The sequence below is a fragment of the Phyllostomus discolor genome, chromosome 1 (genome assembly GCF_004126475.2).
Source record: "Phyllostomus discolor isolate MPI-MPIP mPhyDis1 chromosome 1, mPhyDis1.pri.v3, whole genome shotgun sequence".
NCBI lineage: Eukaryota > Metazoa > Chordata > Mammalia > Chiroptera > Phyllostomidae > Phyllostomus > Phyllostomus discolor.
In genome coordinates, this window is record NC_040903.2 from 100,929,053 (window position 1) to 100,949,937 (window position 20,885).

The 20,885-nt window shown below is 36.3% G+C and overlaps 1 protein-coding gene across 2 annotated transcripts in view; it reads left to right on the top strand.

Moving 5' to 3' along the window:
• The window catches only part of SPARCL1 (SPARC like 1), a 51,394-nt gene that overhangs the window by 15,360 nt on the left and 15,149 nt on the right, over nucleotides 1-20,885 (top strand). For both annotated transcript variants that reach the window (XM_028507374.2, XM_028507372.2), the window contains exon 2: nucleotides 18,113-18,177. In XM_028507374.2, the coding sequence (XP_028363175.1) occupies nucleotides 18,124-18,177 (54 nt within the window). In that variant the 5' untranslated portion in view covers nucleotides 18,113-18,123. The remainder of the gene's footprint in view (nucleotides 1-18,112; nucleotides 18,178-20,885) is intronic.

Sequence of the window (20,885 nt, forward strand, 5' to 3'; positions counted from 1 at the left end):
CCTCTCTTCTTTACCCTCTCCAGACCCATGGAAAGAACTGGTGGTACAGAGGAAAGAAAGAAATAACTTAAGAACTCTAAGTAAAGGGATGAATTAAGTCTCTGTGAAGAAGTAATTATAGGGACTGTTAACTCAATTTTCTGCCTTATGAGTGTCTAAAACATTACCTTTCACTTCATATTTATGGTTAGTAAAATTACCAAATGACTGTATATGATCACATTTGAATATCAAAACAATACAAAATAAATTGGAAAGGTACTGTTATATTTCCTGTTTTGTAGATGAAGAATCCTGTCACTTGACCGAAGTCTCTTGGCTGACAAAAGGTAGCTCAGGTCTGGAACTTGGATCTTTCAATTCAATACTAAGTGTTCTTTCAGTTATGATTCTGCCTTTGAATAAGCTCACACATTTGGACAAAATAATATCTAATTTCACATCAACAGTGCATATTTAAATCTTTAAAAATAATAACTCTGTATTTTAAAATGTGTCTAAGTTTTGCATTTTTCTCCTAGAATTTGCTCTTCTGCAAAAATAACAATCTGCGTTTATAGAAAGTGCACACCAGATTTGAACATCTCAAAATATATGACTTTTTACTTACCCAAGAATAAATGGTATTCATCATACTTAGCAAGAATGTCATGGGTTTCATTTTCAATGTACTTTGCAAGCAACAGCTAATTAAGCCTCCCTGTAATGTTCAGCATGACAGTTGTTTTCAAAATATCTCTCTTTTCCCAGCGCATTTGTTCAGTTCCTAAAATAAGAAGCTAAAGGCCATGAAATTATTTTGATCAATGTGTGGCAAATGCAATTAACTCAGGAGATAAAAATGCTCAGCAACTTGTCTAAAGGACAATGCGGAACTCAGAGCCTTGTACATGCTAGTTACTGGATTGTTCCATAAGGTCTTATCTTTCAGAATTCAACACAGGCATCTGCTTTGTAATTGAAAACTTGAGGTGGTTTCCCATTTGGATCATTCTAAATGACAACCATATTCCACCTTTAAGTTTTGTTTTCTATTTCTGGTTGGAAATAAAAATAAACATGAGAACCCTAAAAAATTGTTCCATCCTAGGACACAGTAAAACAGTCAGGAACTATGCAGGAAATGTTGGGGTTGACTCTCAAAAAACCTGCCCAACTGGCCACCTAAGGTCCTAGGACAAACCCTCTACTTATTCTATGTGTTTATATGTCTCGCCACAGCTATGCCAAGATTGTCAGCATTCTAGTAGCTCCTTTGGAGTAAAGTCTAGATGAAAATACCTCTTTCCTGGGACTAGAAGGACATTAATTTGGGAACATTCTTATCTTCTAAGTATGCATTAGATGCATATAAAAAATTAGAATTTAAGTGATTGAAATATAGGACAAGTGAGTTTGTTTTTAATGAGTGAAGTAAATTGCAAAATGTTCTGTAACCAGGACTCCTGGGCAGCTCCAAATCCTCTGGGGGAAGAAGACGTGAAAAGAGAGAGGGGGGGAAAGTAAGGAACACTAAAGGCTCATTTCTCTTATCACTTAATACATAGTGATATTGATGAGAGGACCAGGCAGAGCAATGGAAAAATCACTTATATGTTTATGTTACTTCAGAGTTTCCAAAGAGTTCCCCACCATGAAGCTCTTTGACACTGGAAGAAATGGTCACTCCCATTCTATAGATGAGGTTTGGAGAGATTAAGTAATTTGCTCAAAATAGTACTTAGTGCTTAGCAAAACCAGGACCCAAAGCAAAAACTTCTGATTCCTCATCTGCAGTCTGTTCTGCTGAGCCATGTGAGAACCCTGGATTCCAAGTCCACAGTGTTCTAGTCCTTGCTCACTTCTTACCTTTGCACATTGAGCCAAGTAATTTCAGTTCTGCAAACTTCTGTTTCTTATAGTTAAATGTTATCTACTCTCCTTTCTTTATTGGCTTAAATGAGACAGCATATAAGAAAATTTATAAACTTGAATTGCTATGTAAATGTAACAAAAATGTATCCACAGCTTACAGAATGAATTGATATTCCTGGGGCCTTGTCTAAACACTTCCTTATAGTTAAGCTTTTCTTTCTTTTTTTCTGCAAAAAAAATAAAGAATCCCTCCTTCTCTTCAGAATTAAAACTTCAACCTGTGCTTTAACGTTAGACCAGCAAATATTTATCAAGGGCTTACTAAGATTCTATCACCTCACTTAATCTTCATTATCACTGTACAAATAAAGAACTGAGGATCAAAAAACCTAAATAATTTACTCAGGATTATGAAAATTAAATATTGGAGCCCAGGAAATCTTGTTTCAGAGCTTATGTCATTAACGGCTGTGAAATATTAGCTACACAATGACTGGGGCATCTTCTCTGTTTCCCCCTATTTCAGGTATCTATTCCTGCATAGCAATCCACCTCCAAATGAAAGGACTTAAAACCAGCCCCCTTACTTGCACATGATTCTGAAATCTGTACTGGACTCAACTGGGTGATGGTCTTTTGATTTTGTCTGGAGTTACTCATGTGACTCCAGCAAGCTGGGAGCATAGCTAAGGCTGAACCATCTCAGATGGTCTCTCATTCTCTAGGGTTCTCTCCTCATGGTTGCTCATCATTCAATGATCTGAGCTAGTCTCTAGTCCAAGTTTTTTTATAGCAGGGTGGATGGCTTCCACAGGAGGACAAATCCTAGTGTGCAAGTGCTTGCCAAGTCTCTGCTAGCATCATGTATCTAATGTCCCATTGACCAAAACAAGCCACGGCCCAGAAGTTGTAGGTCACTGGGGTGATCATCGTGTACCATGATTCATCTCTCCTTCTCTATCTTCTCATTTGGATTATTTATACTTTCCCCTAAACATACAAATACTTGCATGACCACATTTTAATACAAATAAAATTTTCCTGTGATTGCACTGTCCCCTTACTCTCCATTCTTTCATAGATAACCATCTTAAAAGAGTGATCTACACTCACTTTACTTCATTACTGTCTGCTCCCCAGTCACTACAGACTGACCTCCACCAACAGGATGGCACCAGAACCACTCTCCCTCAACTCTCCAATAATCTCTGTATTTCCAAAGGCAATGGGTAATTGCCTGGCCTTTTTTTTTGCTTTTACCTCTGTGTGACATTTAACACTATATTTTTTATGTGACTCTCCTTTCTATCATCCTTTGTGTCTTTAGCTCTTCCCATTCTCAAATAGACCTAATGGTCTTCAGTCACCAGGCTTTTGGCTCCTGCCCTCTGCTGCAATCATTATACAGCTTCTTATGCTGATAGCATCCAAACTCTATCTTTAACCCCAAACTCTATGCTTACCTGCAGATACATTTATTCAAGCGTATACCTACTCAAATTCAGCAAGTCCAAAATTAATTCATCACCTTTCTTCTAAAACCAGATCCTCCTCTTATAATTCTCTATCTTAGTAATTAATACCACCATTTACCCATCTGCTCAAATTAGAAATGTGATAACCTAACACTGTTCCTTCTCTCCTTCCCACAATATCCAACTGGTCATTAAATCTTATCTGTTCTGCCTTAAAATATTTCTCAGAACTATTGAGTGGCATGCTGGCAAATTTTTCTATTACATTTTTTGGGGTGACATTGGTTAACACAACCATACAGGTTTTAAGGGTAAAACTCAATATGCTGGTAATTATTTAACAACCAGCTTTGGGGAGAGATGAGGAGGAATTGGGTAACATTTAATGATTTCCATGGTGTAATCCTCCCACCATGGCTAATTTCAAACTGTTAACAAGATATCACTGAAAAGAACTGAGAACAGATGCGCATTAGCACATATTATATAGTGTTTCCACCTACAGATACAACAGACATAAATAACCCTAAGAGAGCAAGTAACAGTAAAATGTAGTAAAATAAGTATGAAGTGATGAGTTTTGAGTATTTATTTCCTTTGATTTGATATAATTAATTTAAGTAAGTGTGTATATAATTTAATTTTAAAAAATGGCTTAATTTATAGTCAGCTCACAAAATTCCTGGGAATTTAACAATTGGCTCTCATGAGCCAGTACAAACTCAATCCTTTCTACTCTTCTCCATTTCCAAAACCACAGCCAGAATGTAACCCTCTAACGACCTCATGCCTTAATATTGCAATTCCTTCCTATTAAGTCTTTCTCTGGTCTGTCCTTCACACATAACTGTCCCAAAGACCATTTCTGACATGCTACAAGTTTTTATTTAAATATGGTCTTCAATCGAGGGAAATTTAATTGTTTTTTATTCTACATTTTCATTACCATTAATCCCCTTACACCCCGTCCCTCCTGCAATCACCACGCTGTTGTCCACATCCATGAGTCTTTTTCCATTTTTGCTCAATCCCTCCACCTGCTAACCTTCCACCCCAATAGCTGTCATCCTGCTCTCTATGAATCTGTCTCTATTTTGCTTGTTAGTTCAGTTTGTTCATTAGATTCCATATATAAGTGAAATCATATGGTATTTATCTTTCTCTGACTGGCTTATTTCACTTAGCAACATGTTCTCCAGGTCTATCCATGATGTCACAAATGGTAAAATTTTCTTTTCTATGGTCAAGTAGTATTCTATTGTGTAAATGTCCCATAGTTGTTTTATCCACTCATCTACTGATGGACATTTGGGCTGCTTCCATATCTTGGCAATTGTAAATAATGCTGCAATGAACATAGGGGTGCTTATGTTCTTTTGAATTAATGTTGGGTTTCTTCAGATATATGCCCCAAAATGGGATCGCTGAGTCAAAAGGCAGATCCATTTTTAACTTTTGAGATATCTCCATACTGCTTTCCACAGCAGTTCAACCTATCTGCATTCCCACCAGCAGATTCCCAAAAGAATCCAAAAAGGATTCTTTTTTCTCCACATCCTTGCCAGCATTTGTTGTTTGTTGATTTATTAATAACAGCCATTCTGACAGGCGTGAGGTTTTAAATCTCATTGTGGTTTTAATTTTCAGTTCTCTGATGATTAGTGACATTGAGCATATTTTCATATGTCTAATAGCCATCTGTATGTCCTCTTTGGAGAAGTGTCTATTCAGGCTCTTTGCCCATTTTTTAATTGGATTGTTTGGGAAGGTTTTTGTTTGTTTGGTTGGTTTGGTGGGTTTTTTTGGTGTTGAGTTTTGTAAGTTCTTTATAAATTTTGGATATTAAACCATCCTCAGATGTATCAATAAATATGTTCTCCCATTCCATAGGTTGTCTTTTTATTTTGTTGATGTTTTCCTTTGCTAAGCAAAAACTTTTCAATTTGATAAAATCCCATTTATTTATTTTTTCTTTTGTATCCCTTGCCTGGGGAGACATATCAGATAAATATTGCTACAAGCAATGTCCAAGATTTTACTGCCTATGTTTTCTTCTAGGATTTTTATGGTTTCCAGTCTAATATGTAAGTCTCTGGTCCATTTTGAATTTATTCTTGTGTGTGGCATAAATGGTGATCTAGTTTAATTTTTCTGCATGTATCTGCCCAATTTTACCAAAACAATTTATTGAATAAACTATCTGTAGATCATTGTATGGTCTTGCTTCTTCTGTTGAATATTAATTGACTATAAAGATACAGGTTATTTATGGGCTCTCTATTCTGTTCCATTGATTTATGTGTCTGTTTTGATGCCAGTACCATGGTGTTTTGATTACTATGGCCTTACAGTATAGTTTGATATTAGGTAGTATGATTCCTCCAACTTTGTTCTTCTTTCTCAGAATCTCTGTTGCTATGTGGAGCCATTTATGATTCCATTTAATTTTTGAAGTATTTGTTCCAGTTTTGTGAAATACAACACTGGACTCTTGATAAGAGTTGTATTGAATCTATAGATTGCTTTGGGTAGTGTGGACATCTTAATGATGTTAATTTGTCCTATCCATGAACACAGTATATGCTTCCATTTATTTGTATGTTCTTCAATTTCTTTCTTCAGTGCCTTATAATTTTCTGAGTACAGGTCTTTTCCATCCTTGGTTAGATTTATTCCTAGGTATTTTAGAATTTTTATGAAGCAATTGTGAATGGGATTATTTTCATTATTTCCTTTTCTGTTAGTTTATTTTTGGCATATAAAAATGCAACTGATATCTGGATATTAATTTTGTATCCTGCTACTTTGCTGAATTCATTTATCAGTTCTATTTGTTTCTCGGTGGGATCTTTGCAGTTCTCTATGTACAGTATCATGTCATCTGCAAAAAAAACACAGTTTTACTTCTTTTTTTCTAATTTGGATGCCTTTTATTTCTTCTTCTTGTCTGATTGCTATGGCTAGGACTTCCAGGACTATATTGAATAAGAGAGGTGGAAGTGGACATCCCTGTTTTACTCCAAGTTTAAGGAGAACACTTGTAATTTTTGCCTGTTGAGTATGATGCTGACAGTGGGCTTGTCACATATGGCCTTTATTATGTTTAAGTTGTTCCCTCTATTTGCATTTTTTTGAGAGTTTTTAAGTGATTTTTTTAAAGATTTTATTTATTTATTTTTGGAGAGGGAAGGGAGGGAGGGAGGGAGGGAGGGGGAGAGAGAGAGAGAAAGAAACATCAATGTGCAGTTGCTGGGGGTTATGGCCTGCAACCCAGGAATGTACCCTGGCTGGGAATCAAACCTGGGACACTTTGGTTCCCAGCCCGCACTCAAGCCACTGAGCTACGCCAGCCAGGGCTGAGAGTTTTTATCATGAATGGGCACTGGATTTTATTAAATGCTTTTTCTGCATCTATTGAAATGGCCATGTGGTTTTTATCCTTCATTTTGTTTATGTGGTGAATTATATTTATTGATTTGTGAGTGTTGTACCAACCTTGCATTCCCAGAATAATTCCACTTGATCATGATGTATGTACTTTTGGTGTATTGCTGTATTAAGTGTGATAATATTTTGTTGAGGCTTTTAGCATATATGTTCATCAGGGATATTGGCCTGTAATTTTCTTTCTTTCTTTTTGTAGTGTCTTTATCTGGTTTTGGATTAGGGTAACACTGGCCTCATAAAATGAGCTTGGCAGATTTCCCTCCTCTGGAATTTTTTTTAGATAGTTTGGAAGGGAGAGTTGTTAGTTTTCTCAGAGTGTTGGTAAAATTCACCTGTGAAGGCATCCAATCCAGGGCTTTTGTTTTTTGAGAGCCTTTTTTATTGCTGCTTCAGTTTCACTAGGTATAATCTATCTATTGAGATTCTCTGATTCTTCCTGATTTAGTTTTGGAAGATTGTATGTTTTTAGAAATGTATCTATTTCATCCACATTGTCCAATTTGTTTTCGTATAGTTGTCTATAATATTTTCTTACAGTGCTTTGTATTTCTTTGACGTCAGTTGTTATTTCTCATCTTTCATTTCTGATTTTATTTATTTGCATTCTCTCTTTTTTCTTGATGAGTCTCGTTAAAGGTTTGTCAGTCTTGTTTTTCTATTCAAAGAATCAGCTTTTGGATTCATTGATGTTTTGTATCATTTTTTCAGACTCTATTTTGTTTATTTCTATCTGATCTATATTATTTCCTCCTTTCTAGTCACTTTAGGCCTTGTTTGTTGTTCATTTTCTTTTTTATTCTTGTTTTTATTTTATTTATTTTTTAATTTTCTTTTATTAATTATGTTATTGCAGTTGTCCTAGTTTTTCCCTTTTTGCCCCCATCCACCCAGCACCCCCTATTCCTTCAGGCAATCCCTGTTACAGAACAGACCTGGGGAGGCTGAATGACATCCCCATTCTGTTCTATTTCTGAATGACACCCCCATTCTGTTCCCAGGGTCTCCCACCCCATACTAGGTTCACCTTGCCCGCCATCAGGAAAAGATGTTTCTCAATGCCAGAGGTTGGTGAAAAGGAAAGGGATTATTTATTTAAAGAGTTATACACACTTAAGAGTAATAACTTAATGTCTTAATTGAGATCCCAGAGTCCTTTAGAATGCCCACAAATGCACAGTCCAGGATGCTGTATCTCAGAAAAAGAACTAGAAGTCCGTGGTTCTTCTTTGCCCAAGCCACATGGTCCCAAAAAGATACTGCATGACTGCAGAGCCTGGATTTAAATCCCAGCACCAGTCTTCCTATGCAACACCATTTCTGACAATTGGCATCAACATTCCCATATTTTTTCCAGCTTTACTGGGCTCTCATAGTAAGTCTGGGCAGGTGTGGCCCTATGGTATGGAGCCAATCATCTCCAAGCTGTAATGCAGGCTCTGTAATCAGGGGGAGTTGCCTCCCATTTACATCATGGGTTGAGGTCATTCCCTTCCCCCTGACTCAAAGCATGGCCACAGCTATTTAACATATCCATGAAACCAGTTAAAGGTTATAGATATGTTAACCAGCCATTCTAGAGGTTATCTGCAAAACTATTACTATTCAAAACAACTCTCAATGGCCCTGGTCCATGCATCCCATCCCCCAGCTCAGACTTGTGGGTGTGAGAACATCCTATGTATATATTTTTTTCTAATATTTCCTGGACACTGAGTTCTGGACTCCATTACTAATCCCTATTTGTGCCCCCCCCCCTTTGGCTGCACCCTGTTACACCTCCACCTTTGTTCATGTCCATGAGACATGCATATAAGTTCCTCGGTTGCTCCCTTTTTTATACTGTGCTTTATATCCCCATGACTATTCTATAACTACCTCCTTGTACTTCTTAATCCCCTCAATGCTCAACTACTCTCCCACACCCCACCTCCCATCTCATTTTCCTTAACCTTTGGCATTTTAATTATGATGTGTCTTGGAGTGGGCCTCTTTGCATCTATCTTGTTTGGAACTATCTGTGTTTCCTGGACTTGCATGTCATTTCCTTCACCAAATTAGGGAAATTTTCTGTCATTATATTTTTAAATAGATTTCCAATTGTTTGCTCTTTCTCTTCTCCTTCAGGCACCCCTATGATCAGAATATTGGATTGCTTAAAGTTGACCCACAACCTGTTTACACTATCTCTGTTTTTTGGAATTCTCTTTTCTTCTTGTTCTAATTGTTTGTTTCTTTCTTCCTTATCTTCCAAATCATTGATTTGATTCTCAGCTTCATCCACTCTACTGCTATATCCCTGTAAATTATTCTTTATTTCAATTAGTATATTCCTTATTTCTCACTGAATCACTTTTTATGCTGTTAGGATCCTCTCTAAGCTTGAGCATGCTTATAAACAGTATTTTGACTTCTGCAGCTGATAGATAGCTTATCTCCATTCTATTTACCTCTTTTTCTGGAGTTTTGATCAGTTCTTTCATTTGGGACATTTTCTTTGTCTCCTCATTTTGGCAGCCTCCCTGTGTTTGTTTTTATGTATTAGGTAGAGCTGCTTTGACTCTGTGTCTTGGTAATATGGCCTAATGTAGTTGGTGTCCTGTAGCACCCAGTGGCACAGCCTTCCCTATCACCCAATCTGTTACTAGAGGTGTGCTCTTCATGTGGGCTAAGTACACCCTCCTCTTGTAGTTGAGCCTTGGTTGCTATTGGCAGATCAATGGAGGGATTTACCCAGGCCAGTCACCTTCAGTATTGGCTGTGACCACTTACCTCCAACCTCCATCCTCTATAGAAGATTAGTTGTGCAGGGATAGGGTGATGGTGCTCTGATGTTGTCTGTAGCTGTTGACATTGTTCATTTACTACTTTCTTTAAGTATAAAGTTAGATTGTTTATTTGAGCTTTTTCTTGATTTTTTGGAGATAGCCATTTACATTTACACTTATGGTGATTATTGATAGCCACATATATTGCCATTTTATTTCTAAACTATTTACTGCTGTCTTTTTCTTCTTCTTCTTCTTTTGAAACAAGTCCTTTAACATTTGTTGCAGTATTGATTTGGTATTAACAAACCCCCTTAGGTTTTTCTTGTCTGGGGAACTCTTTTATTTCTCCTTCAATTTTATGATAGCTTTGCTGGGTAAAGTACTCCTGGTTTTAGGTCCTTGCTTTTCATCATCTTGAATATATCATGCCAATCTCTTCTGACCTGAAATATTTCTGTTGAGAAATCAGATGACAGTCTTATTAGAACTCCCTTGTAGGTAATTATCAGCTTTTCTCTTGCAGCCTTTAGAATTTTTTCTTGTCTTTAAAGTTTGCTATTTTGACTATGATGTGTCTTGATGTAGGCCTCTTTGGGTCCATCTTGGTTGGGATTTTCTGCGCTTTCTGGACTTGTATGTCTTTTTCTTTCACCAGAATAAGGAAGTTTTAAGTCATTATTTCTTCAAATAGATTCTTGATCACTTGTTCACTCTCCTCTCCTTCTGGTATTTCCATGATGCAGATGGTATCATGCTTCATATTATCCCAAAGGTGTCTTAAGCTCTCCTCATTCCATCTAATTCTTTTTTTCTTTTTGCTGCTCTGCTTGGGTGTTTTTTTCTACCTTGTCTTCCAAATCGCTGATTTGATCCTTTGCCTCATCTAACCTACTGTCCAGTGTGTTATGTATTTCAGATATTGCATCTGATTGGTCCTTTTTTTACAGTTTCTATTTCTTTTTTCCTTCTGTTGAGTATCCTTATAATCACTACTCTAAACTCTGTAATAAATTGCTTGCCTCCCTTTCGTTTAGTTCTTCTTTTGGGAGATTCTCTTGTTCTTTCTCTTTGTCTTCCCATTTTGGCTGCGTTTTTGTGTTTGTTTCTATGTATTAGGTAGTTCTGCAAAGATTCTGGTGCAGCCCTATGTCAGACACTGACTGTGACTGACCCTGGGCAACCTGTTTGGAGCTACCAGCAGTTCACAGCTTGTGGCTCCGTCTACTCAACCCATATGTGGCAGAAAGAACCAGGCTGCACACCAATGCTTGTTTTTACCAGCACCAGGCCTGGGAAATGGTTAGCTATGATCTCAGACCTCCCAGAGATCCACTTTAGTTGTTAAACTCAATCACTGACTTAACATCTAGCAGTACTCAGCAGCAGCCTGACTTAAGCTTCACAGGGTGGGGCAGAATAATTCTTGTGGGTTGGGGGGCTATTGCTTCTCCTCAGGCTGATGCCACCTGTAGGGGAGTGCTCTTCTGATAAAGATGGCTTCTGCAGTATGGGGGAAGACTCAGCACACAGACCCTGTTGGCTATTTCTTCAGTTGTCTCCCCAGAGTCACCATCCCCAGACTCTCCTCATGTGTCTCTATTCCACTCTGCCCTTTTTCTGCAGCAGTCCAGGGTAAGTGGCTGCAAATGGAATTGAATATGTTGGCCCTTTAAGAGGCTCTCTGCACCTCCTGCCACCTCTCCCTGGCTGACAGAAAACCTGCTGTTTTTCACAGCTGTATGTTATCTTGGTTCCTTTCCTGGCTCTGGTGCTGTAGGCTGGGGAACCCATTTGGGGTTTAGACCCCCTACTTCTCAGAGGGAACCCCCATTTGCTGAAATATTTCTCAGGAGTTTCAGCTGCCACCTGTAGGAGCCCAGCCAGCCCTCTCCCTCTGCACTCCCTAAGTAACGTTTTGGTAAAGTGGTTTCTTCTGCCTGACCTTGGTTATTAGGCTTCTCTCCTGTTAGTGTTCAGTTGGTTATTCAGGATGATATCTTTACAATTTAGTTGTCATTCCAGTTTGGTTCTGAGAAGAGGTTACTATAGATTCCACTTACTTCTCTGCCATCTTGGATCACTCTGAAAATTTAATTTCTATGCTTTTGACTTGTTTAGACTGAAAAAGCATTATTGAAAGGTATTTTTGATTCATATAACCCAATCAATCTTCTTTAATCAGTCTTGCTTCTCCCAATTTTAAGAAATATTTATTTGCAACATTTGAAAAACCTTAGCCCTTAAAATATTTGGAACTCCTTATTTAAAAACTCAAAGTGAATCCTGAGATCCTTTCAATAATGGTTTTGGGGTGTTTGTTTTTAACTTTCCCAACATCTTTGTGCAAGAGATAAATGGAGATCTTTATTTGCAAAAGAGCTGGGAAAATACCAGAACAGGGGCCAGGAAAATACCAGAACAGGAGTCCAATCCACCTTTCAACAGCTCTTTGACCTTGAGTATGTCCTGTCATAGCCTTTCTAGGCCTGTTTGTCTGCCTTGTCAATGGGGTTGTTACAATGATGTAATAAGATAATATCCCATTTATAAATTTGTTTAGTACACCCAAGGGACTTTGATAACATAAACTTTATTATTACTTTATAAACACTTTTGGTGTCTGTTATACACCATTACTAGTTTTAAATAGTGTTTATTGAAAAGTATAAATGATGTAACACACATTTCACTGTTAGTACTCTGAATTTTTTATTGCTATAAATACTCATTTTTAGAGCAGTCCCTTAGAAGAATTAAATTTAAAACTTCAAGTAGAGTGTGTGTTATTTTAATTAAAACTGGGATAGATTAGTTATTTAAGGTTATAAATGATCTGAGTTTTTCCCCCGCATTCAATCCTAAATCACCCTTTATGTGCAGGTTACTCTCCATTTTTTCCAAAGCACTGTTCTGTTCCCTAGTTTAGGTGGCCCACCTTGTGAGGTTCCAGTAGTGATATAGGTGAGGATGAGTTCTTATTTGTTTCTGACATGGTAAGAATATCTGTGCTAGCACCCACAGCCTCCTTTTCTTCAATAAAAACTTTATTTGCTAATGAAGTTAGAATCAAGTATGCATAGTAATGCCTGTATGTCCTAAAAAATAAAAATAATAATAATAAATAAGGCAAATATAAATCAGATGAAGAAATGAAAACTTCTGTCGATTAAATGGGATTCACCAAACATGTGCACATATTTTCACTCCCTGCTAAAATTCCAGTATAATAATAAGAAAAGAAAAATTGTAAACTCACAGTGACAAAGAAAAAGAGAAGACAGAAAAAATAAAATATATCAGCAAATTTTTAGAGGATAGATAGTAGTTGGAAGAACAAGGAATGCTTGAACCTAAGGATTTTTAGAGACAGTTACCATAAACAAAGAAGCCAGTTTACACTTCAGAACCTGGAAATGTTTCACAAAATGGAGGCACTAAGTAATCTGGAAAACGAGGTGAAAGTAGAAGTTGAAATCAGGAGGAATGAATAAAAGTTTATCAGATAAATAAATATGAGATACAACCTTATGCCTGCATAGCCAGAGTACTTCATGTGCATTTTACCTGAAACAGGATATAAAAAATTATTCTCTGGCTCTGGACAGATAGGCGCAGTGGAGGGTGGCATGTGGTGCCACCCAGCAACCCGGAGGACTGAGAGTCAGTTTATGCAAAGAGATCTCCCATGTCTTCTCTCATTCATTTCACAGAATACTTATACCAAGCTTATATGCACCTGCTCAAGGTAGAAGATATGATCTTCTCTAGACAAACAGTATCTCCTCAAGAGGAATATCTAACAATGACATTTAGTGTGTCCTATCAAAACTATTAAGTTTCTGCTGCAGTCCTACCATGAAAACTCCCCAAGGTGACAAGTGTGCCCATGAGACTTCTAATTGGCTTTTAGTGACTCACTACTAAATATTACTGGACAATCAAAGACATTAGGCACTTGAGAAAAGCTTCCAACATGAAAAACAAAGACCAAAACAAACAAACCAGAAAAGAAGGGATAATACAGAAACAGAAAATGCTGGGTACTGAGAAAGTTGTCCAAATATTTTATTAATATCCTCCAAAAGATAAAAATATATATTATACTAATGAAAAAGAAGAAAATAATATTAAAAGGGGATCATAAAGAAATAAGAAATTAAAAGCATATGAGCAAAATGTTTTAAAACTCAATAGGAGAAATGAAAGATAAAATTGAGGAAGTTTCCCATAATAATAGAGACAAGATGGAAAAGGGAAGAAAATATAGTAAATAAATTTAAAAAATCTTTTCAAGAATTCTGACATTTAACTAACATGAATTTCAGAAGTAAAAGACAAATTTTTAAAATTATAAAAGCAAAAATTACCAAAAAACTAACAGGTAAAAATCTCCCAGAATTGAAATATATAAATTTCCAAATTCAAAGGGCTTAATTTAGTGCCTAAAATAAATTAAAATGGATACAAACTAAGGCAGAGATTGTAACATTCAGAACACTGGGGATAAATAATAAAACAAAATCTTTCAGAAAAAAGGATAAAAACCATTCTCACTATAAATAATTTGAGAAACTGACATTGTAGTTCTTACTAACAACTCTGGAAACTAGAAGAAAGTGGAACATGCTTTAAAATTCAGAGAAAAATAATAATTTCAAACTAAAATTCTATATCCAGCCAAACTATGCATCAAGTGAAGAACATGCAAGTGTTCTGATATACAAAGTATCAGAAATTTTGTCTCCTATATGACTGTTTCTCAGGAAGCTTCTGGAGGATGTGCTCTATGAAAATGAGGGAAAACACCAAAAAATATGTATATAAAAGCCAGAAAGCAAGAACTCAAACACAAGAGATAGAAAAGGTGAGTGGAGGTGCTGGGTGCTGGTGACTAGAGGTGTGGGGTGCTGGTGACTAGAGATCCCAGGAGAAAAGCAGTCAAATGGAGCAAGAGAACTGACACTCTGGAAGGGACATCTCCAAGGGGCAACAGGACTTGGGGGGTTTCTTTGTGAGTTTATTGTTGTGGTTTTATTATTGTTGCTGTTGCTACCTTATTAAAAGTAATTTTTAATTTTGGGGGAAAATTTAGGAAGTATAAATGATGGGTACATGAAAAAGTACATTAAAAAGGGAGGCAATTTCTAGGTCCAGACAAAATCAAAATGTTGTTCAAGAAATTTAAGTATAATTCATCACAGAAAATTGCTGAGTATGATGAATATTTATATTGTCACAAACATTAAATAATGATTTAAATAAAATTTGTAATACAATTATTTTAGGAAGGGGGGAGGGTAAGGAGGAAGAGTTGGTGTGTACATGTGTGGGCATGCATGTGGTGTGTGTTAGTTGTTACAGTATAAAATCAGTAGAATAATGCATAATGTAATATACTTTTTAAATATCCAATTAGGCATATTAGTTAGAAATATTGAGGTAACTAGCAGAAGAAACTACTCACTTTCTTTATAAATGTTAAAGTGAAATTTAAAGTTCTATGGATGCATTAATGTATAACACTATGATTGCAGAAAGTAATTTAAAAGAGTTATCTACTATTTGTGGGAACTTCAGAGATAGAATCTCTATTAAGGACTAAAATTATATCCCTAATCTCAATTAGAGTTCAGACTGTCAGGCTTAGGATACTGTGTAAAAAAATGTAGATGGCCCACTCCTTTTAAGAGAGTACAATTTATTTAGCCTCTCAGCCTCACTAGTTTCATTTCTAAACTGAAAAAGTTAGTTTGGAACTAACTAAACTCAATTGCAAGGCAAATAACAAAAGGGAAACACACCAGGTACAAATGCCAGCATCCCTCATACAGGATAGTCTCTACCCAGATCTAGCCAACTGTTGTCGTGAAAGCCTGCTGCTAAGAGGGTCAATAGTTCAAGAGAAACTGCAAATAAGGATTTTTAACATGAAATCTCCAGCTCATTTAAAATACACAGTGCCATTTTTACTGATATGTCCCCTAGAGGAAGGGACATAAAGGAAAGAATAAACAAATGGGATCTCATCAAAATAAAAAGTTTCTACACAACTAAAAAAATCAGTATTAAAATAAAAAGAGAACCAACTGTATGGGAAAACATATTTGCCAATGATACCTCAGACAAGGGTTTGATCTCCAAAATATATAAAGAATATACATGACTCCACGCTAAGAAGACAAGCAACCCAATTAAAAAATGGGCAAAGGATTTGAACAGACACTTCTCCAAGGAGGACATACAGAGGACCCAGAGACACATGAAAAGATGTTCAATATTGTTAGCTATCAGAGAGATGCAAATTAAAACCACAATGAGATACCACTTCACACTGGTCAGAGTGGCCATCATAAACAAAGCAACAAACAACAAGTGTTGGAGAGGTTGTGGAGAAAAGGGAACCCTAGTGCACTATTGGTGGGATTACAGACTGGTACAACTAGTATGGAATTTTCTAAGAAAACTAAAAAAATGGATCTCCCTTTTGACTCAGCAATTCCACTACCAGGATTATATCCTAAGAACCCTGAAACACCAACCCAAAAGAACCTATGCACCCCAGTGTTCATAGCAGCACAATTTACAATAGCCAAGTGTTGGAAGCAACCTAGGTGCCCATCAGTAAATGAATGGATCAAAAAACTGTGGTACATTTACACAATGGAATGCTATGCAGCAGAAAGAAAGAAAGAACCCCTACCCTTTGCAACAGCATGGATGGAACTAGAGAGCGTTATGCTAAGTGAAATAAGCCAGGGGTGAAAGACAAATACCATATGACCTTACCTTTAACAGGAACCTAAACAACAAAACAAACAAGCAAAATATAACCAAAGACACTGAAATAGAGAACAGGCTGACAGTGAGCAGAGGGAAGAAGGGAGGGAATTTCAGGGGAAAAGGGGAAGTGTTTACAGAAACAAGTATAAAGGACACATGAACAAAAACTAGGGGGGTGGAAACAGGGGAGCAAGGTGGGGAGCACTGTGGGGGTGGGCTGGGATGGGAGTTAAAGAAAACTGTACTTGAACAATTAAAATTAAAAAATGCAAAAAAAAAGAGAACAGGCTATTAAAAATGGAAGGCACTAAGATTTAAAATATATAAATTAAAAATTAAAAATAAATAAAATACACAGTGCCTACCAAACCCATTGGCACACCACCACCAACTCAGATTGCCAATGTGAAATCTCTAAATTAGGTGAACATCGATGATCCCTATAGGGCAGTGCAGTGTCATGCCTCAAAATCTTCACTGAATGCATGGGTTTCTTCACCACCAGAGAGGTATTTTTTAAAACATCCTATTATTAAGCACCTATTTATTTATTTATCTTATATTTATCTTATTGTATAAACATTTGTCTAGCACTTATATTCCAGGCACTATTCATAGCATTCCAAAACATGTCATTGAATTGTTATAACTTTGTAATGGGGGAGGAGCTATTTTGACCTTATGAGTGGGAAAGGTGTTAATTAATTACATAAGGTCACATGGTCAGTACAATCAGAGCTTGGTTTTGCTCTGAGTCTATGTTCTTAATCCACACAGGTCTTTTCTCTTCTGTGCCAGGTACTGTTCGGACAAGGGGGAGGTAGCAAAACACACAAGAGTGTGCCTAGAAAAAAGTTCTGGAAAGACATGTCAAATGTTCATGTTTTTCTGTGTGGGTAGAATTATAGATGATGTTTATTATTTTGCATACATTTGTGCATTTTCCAAATTTTATATATTAAAGACATTTAAAATTTTAACTAGAATAGTATATATTTTAATAGTACAAGACCTTTTACAATGCTTATAATTTATAATAATAAAAGCATAAACAGTTAAAGCTTAAAGGAAGAGCTGGAACAAGACTTTGGTCTGCCTTATTTTAGGTCAGTTTTTTTTTTCCTTAGCTGTGTTTCTGGTACATAGTGTATTCAGTGTAATGTGACAGAGGGATGACTCTACTGGAATCTAGGCTTGGTCAGGACCTACTTCTGATACTGGAAAGCTCTGCTCCTTCAAACAAGTTGCTTAAACAATCTGGGCTTTGCTTGTCTCTTTTTTAACATTAGAGAATTGGACTATTTGGTATTTCATACCTCCCACTTACAACTTGTCATGATGCTATGTATTATACTAACTAAAAGGCAAGTGATTTTGAGGTTAACACTAGAATACCAGTTTATTAGCTTGCAAAATAAAATTAAGTGACATGTGGACAAAAAAATAATAAAACACATTATTAGTTCACTTTGTGATTTTATCATCACTTTGAACATGCAAGTCTTAAGACCCAAGATTGCATAGAGCTTTCATTCAAAGACACACAGTCACTAACAGAAACAGTTCCCACCAAGCACAGATGGGCCAAAATACCAAGCTTCCTTCTCACAGGGCACGACTTGGTAAAAACTGTCATTAATCTGTCCCCTCAGACATGTTAATTCACAAAGACAGCAATCACTTCTAAATACAAAGGACAGTATGAAGCTCGGTATTGACTAACGTTATATTTTAACCTTTCATAAGGAAACTTTACCCATCACTGATCATCATCTTCTTGGTTCACAGGTCTTGAAAGCATGAAGACTGTGATTTTTTTCCTGTATGTTTTGGGAACTGCAGCTGCAATCCCGGTAAACAGTCTTTCTTTTGTGATTACATCTCTGCCTCCTGACGTTTAGCTTAGAAATCCTCCATTTAAAAGAAAACGTTCTTATATAGTAATTTTAAGTTTTCTTTTTAAATTTTAATAATATTTTTTTTGCCAAAGCAAGGAATGGATGACTAAAAAAATTGAGATAAGTTACTTTTTAAAAAATACTTCTTTCATAACTATCAGGTTCTATAAGACACATTAAATGTGTAGTGGAAAGTGTTGATTATCAGTTTACTAGCCAGGAAATATGCCCAAATACCAAAGATAAAAGCAACAAATAAATTCTCCTGGGGAAGCTCATCACATGAGTATGAGAAATCTAAGGAACTCATATGAGAAGTCTTGGAGTGCCGGTCCCCACTCTCCAGCAGCCTTTTCTTCCAAGTCAAATACATACTGCATGAGAAATTCCGAGTCTGTAATAAAAACAGGAGCCAATGCGTTATGGACAGGAAATGTACGGTGACCACAAAGCAGTTCTTAACTCATCCTTGGGAATTTGTCCAAGCAAACATGATAAAAGCAGACAGGACTAGAACTTTCTTTTCCTCACGGTTAGATATAAGCCCCACCCATTCACACAGCAATGAATCGGCCTTACAAATCAAAGCATTTGAGACATGTCAGCAGCCTCAAAGTAACGTGAAAGTTTATATATATGTATATGGAACCATGGCCAGATAATCATTTAAATGGCCCCCAAAGATCCATCCTTAAACTAAAGGATTTGTGTATTTTTTCTTCTTCTTCACCAATTGGAGGAATAAGGCTTGTTTAAATAAACAGAGCAATTTATCTTTTGTCCCTCCTCTCTCACTCTCTATGTCTAAGATCCTATCCTTGCTTTTTAGATGGATGATGGTAGCTTCTGGTTGACCAATGCGTCAGCAAAGATGAACGCCATGCCACCCAGACCAAGCAGTTCTTAGGATGCAGAATTTATGACCCCTTCTAGGAATCATGTTCAAGTTGAAATTATATGCTGTCCTCAGAAATTACAAGCATGGCATAAATTATGTTTAGCACAGAAAGGAGCTCCCATGGAACCATTGTTTTCTCTAGAAAATGTGTTTTGCCCTTGCAGCTGTTGCTGCGATGTAAATAGGCATCAAACACATCTTTAAACGAAGTGTTTGAATGACATGCCAGCATATAGACACATTCCAGATGTTTCCTTTCTCAGACAGTTTGTTATCGTGTAGATGCAGGACATGCTCAAAATGCCTTCTCATAGGTTTACCTATTAGAAATCTTGTTTAATTTTCCCCTCCTGCCTGAGGTTTCCAAAAGTCAGTGGATTGATTCTATGTGGCTAGAAGATTCTGTGCACATTTCCAGATGGTATATTGCTGTAAATATCGATGTGAGCATAATGATGAAACAATTTCATTTTCAGAATATTTCCAAAAGAAAATAAGCTATCATGTTCTTGTGCATTTCTTCCATTTTGAGGAGGGGACCCTGAGAAGGAAAGAAGCAGAGAGGAGGGGCAATTCTCCACTAATAAGCTTAAAATCTCCTCCCTCTATTGACTGACATGATGCCCCTGCCAACAAGTTGCCAACCTGGTTGCCATTCTTTCTTCTCTTGAAAATAATTTCTTTGGAAATATTTGAAAAGAGTATCACTCTTCTTAGTTGAAAAGATAACAAAATGCAAGAGAATGAACCAAATCTATAATAAATCCTGTACTTCAAGCCTTTCTTTATATTACACTATCAGCACCACAGGGGCTGCTAAAGTCAATCCAAATGGAATTGAGTCTTATACTTATACCCAGCTCTGACATCTGAGTGTCCACAGCATCTCTGTGATAAAGATTCATGGTGAATACCTGCCTAAGATATCAGACACTTCATATTTCCACTGCATGATATTATTACTAGCTATAGTAATTTTTCACTTAGGTAACTAACTCTCTAAAATTTATCAAATATTTTAAGATACATAACCTTATCTTGATATTTCTGTTCACTTCATCTTGAGAGAAGTCAAGGTAAAGATGAACAAAACCACAGAGAGATAGTAAACAGGAGGGTCAAGAGTTGAAGGGAGGTGCCTTATCTCAACTTCTCCAGCATGCCTCCAATCTTGCTAGAAATAGGAGTCAAATATGTCCTAGCTGCTCTTCCATACTAGACTTGGTGCCTTGTTTCACAGTTTTTTAATTAGTTGACATTAAATTGTTTTTATTAAAAGATTTCTTGTTGTATATAGGCTGATAGCATCAAGAAAGGAACCAAATATTGAATAAAATATTTATGATCTTTCTGCTAATTATCAGTAAGTAATTAACTTAAGAAAATACACATTGCTATACCCTATGAAAAGTGTACAATGCTATACTCTATGGTTAATTTAACTTCAACTTTCTTCTAAACAATATTTTTCAAAATTATAGAGTATGAATATTTTATAAAAGTTTTAAAAACACAGAAAATAATTCCAAAACTCAAAAGTCATTTTTGCTCTATTTCCACCCAGTCTCTGCATGTATAACTTTTCTTAAACATGATTGAGATTCTGTTTCCACTTAAGATTATATTCTGAAAATTTGTTTGTATTCTCAGAAATTCTAGAGAATATCTTTTAATTAATATTAGAAATGAAGTATATTGCTACTAATAATGCTGACAATAAAAGGCTAGCTAAAAATTTTAAGTATTAACAAATATACACAATCAT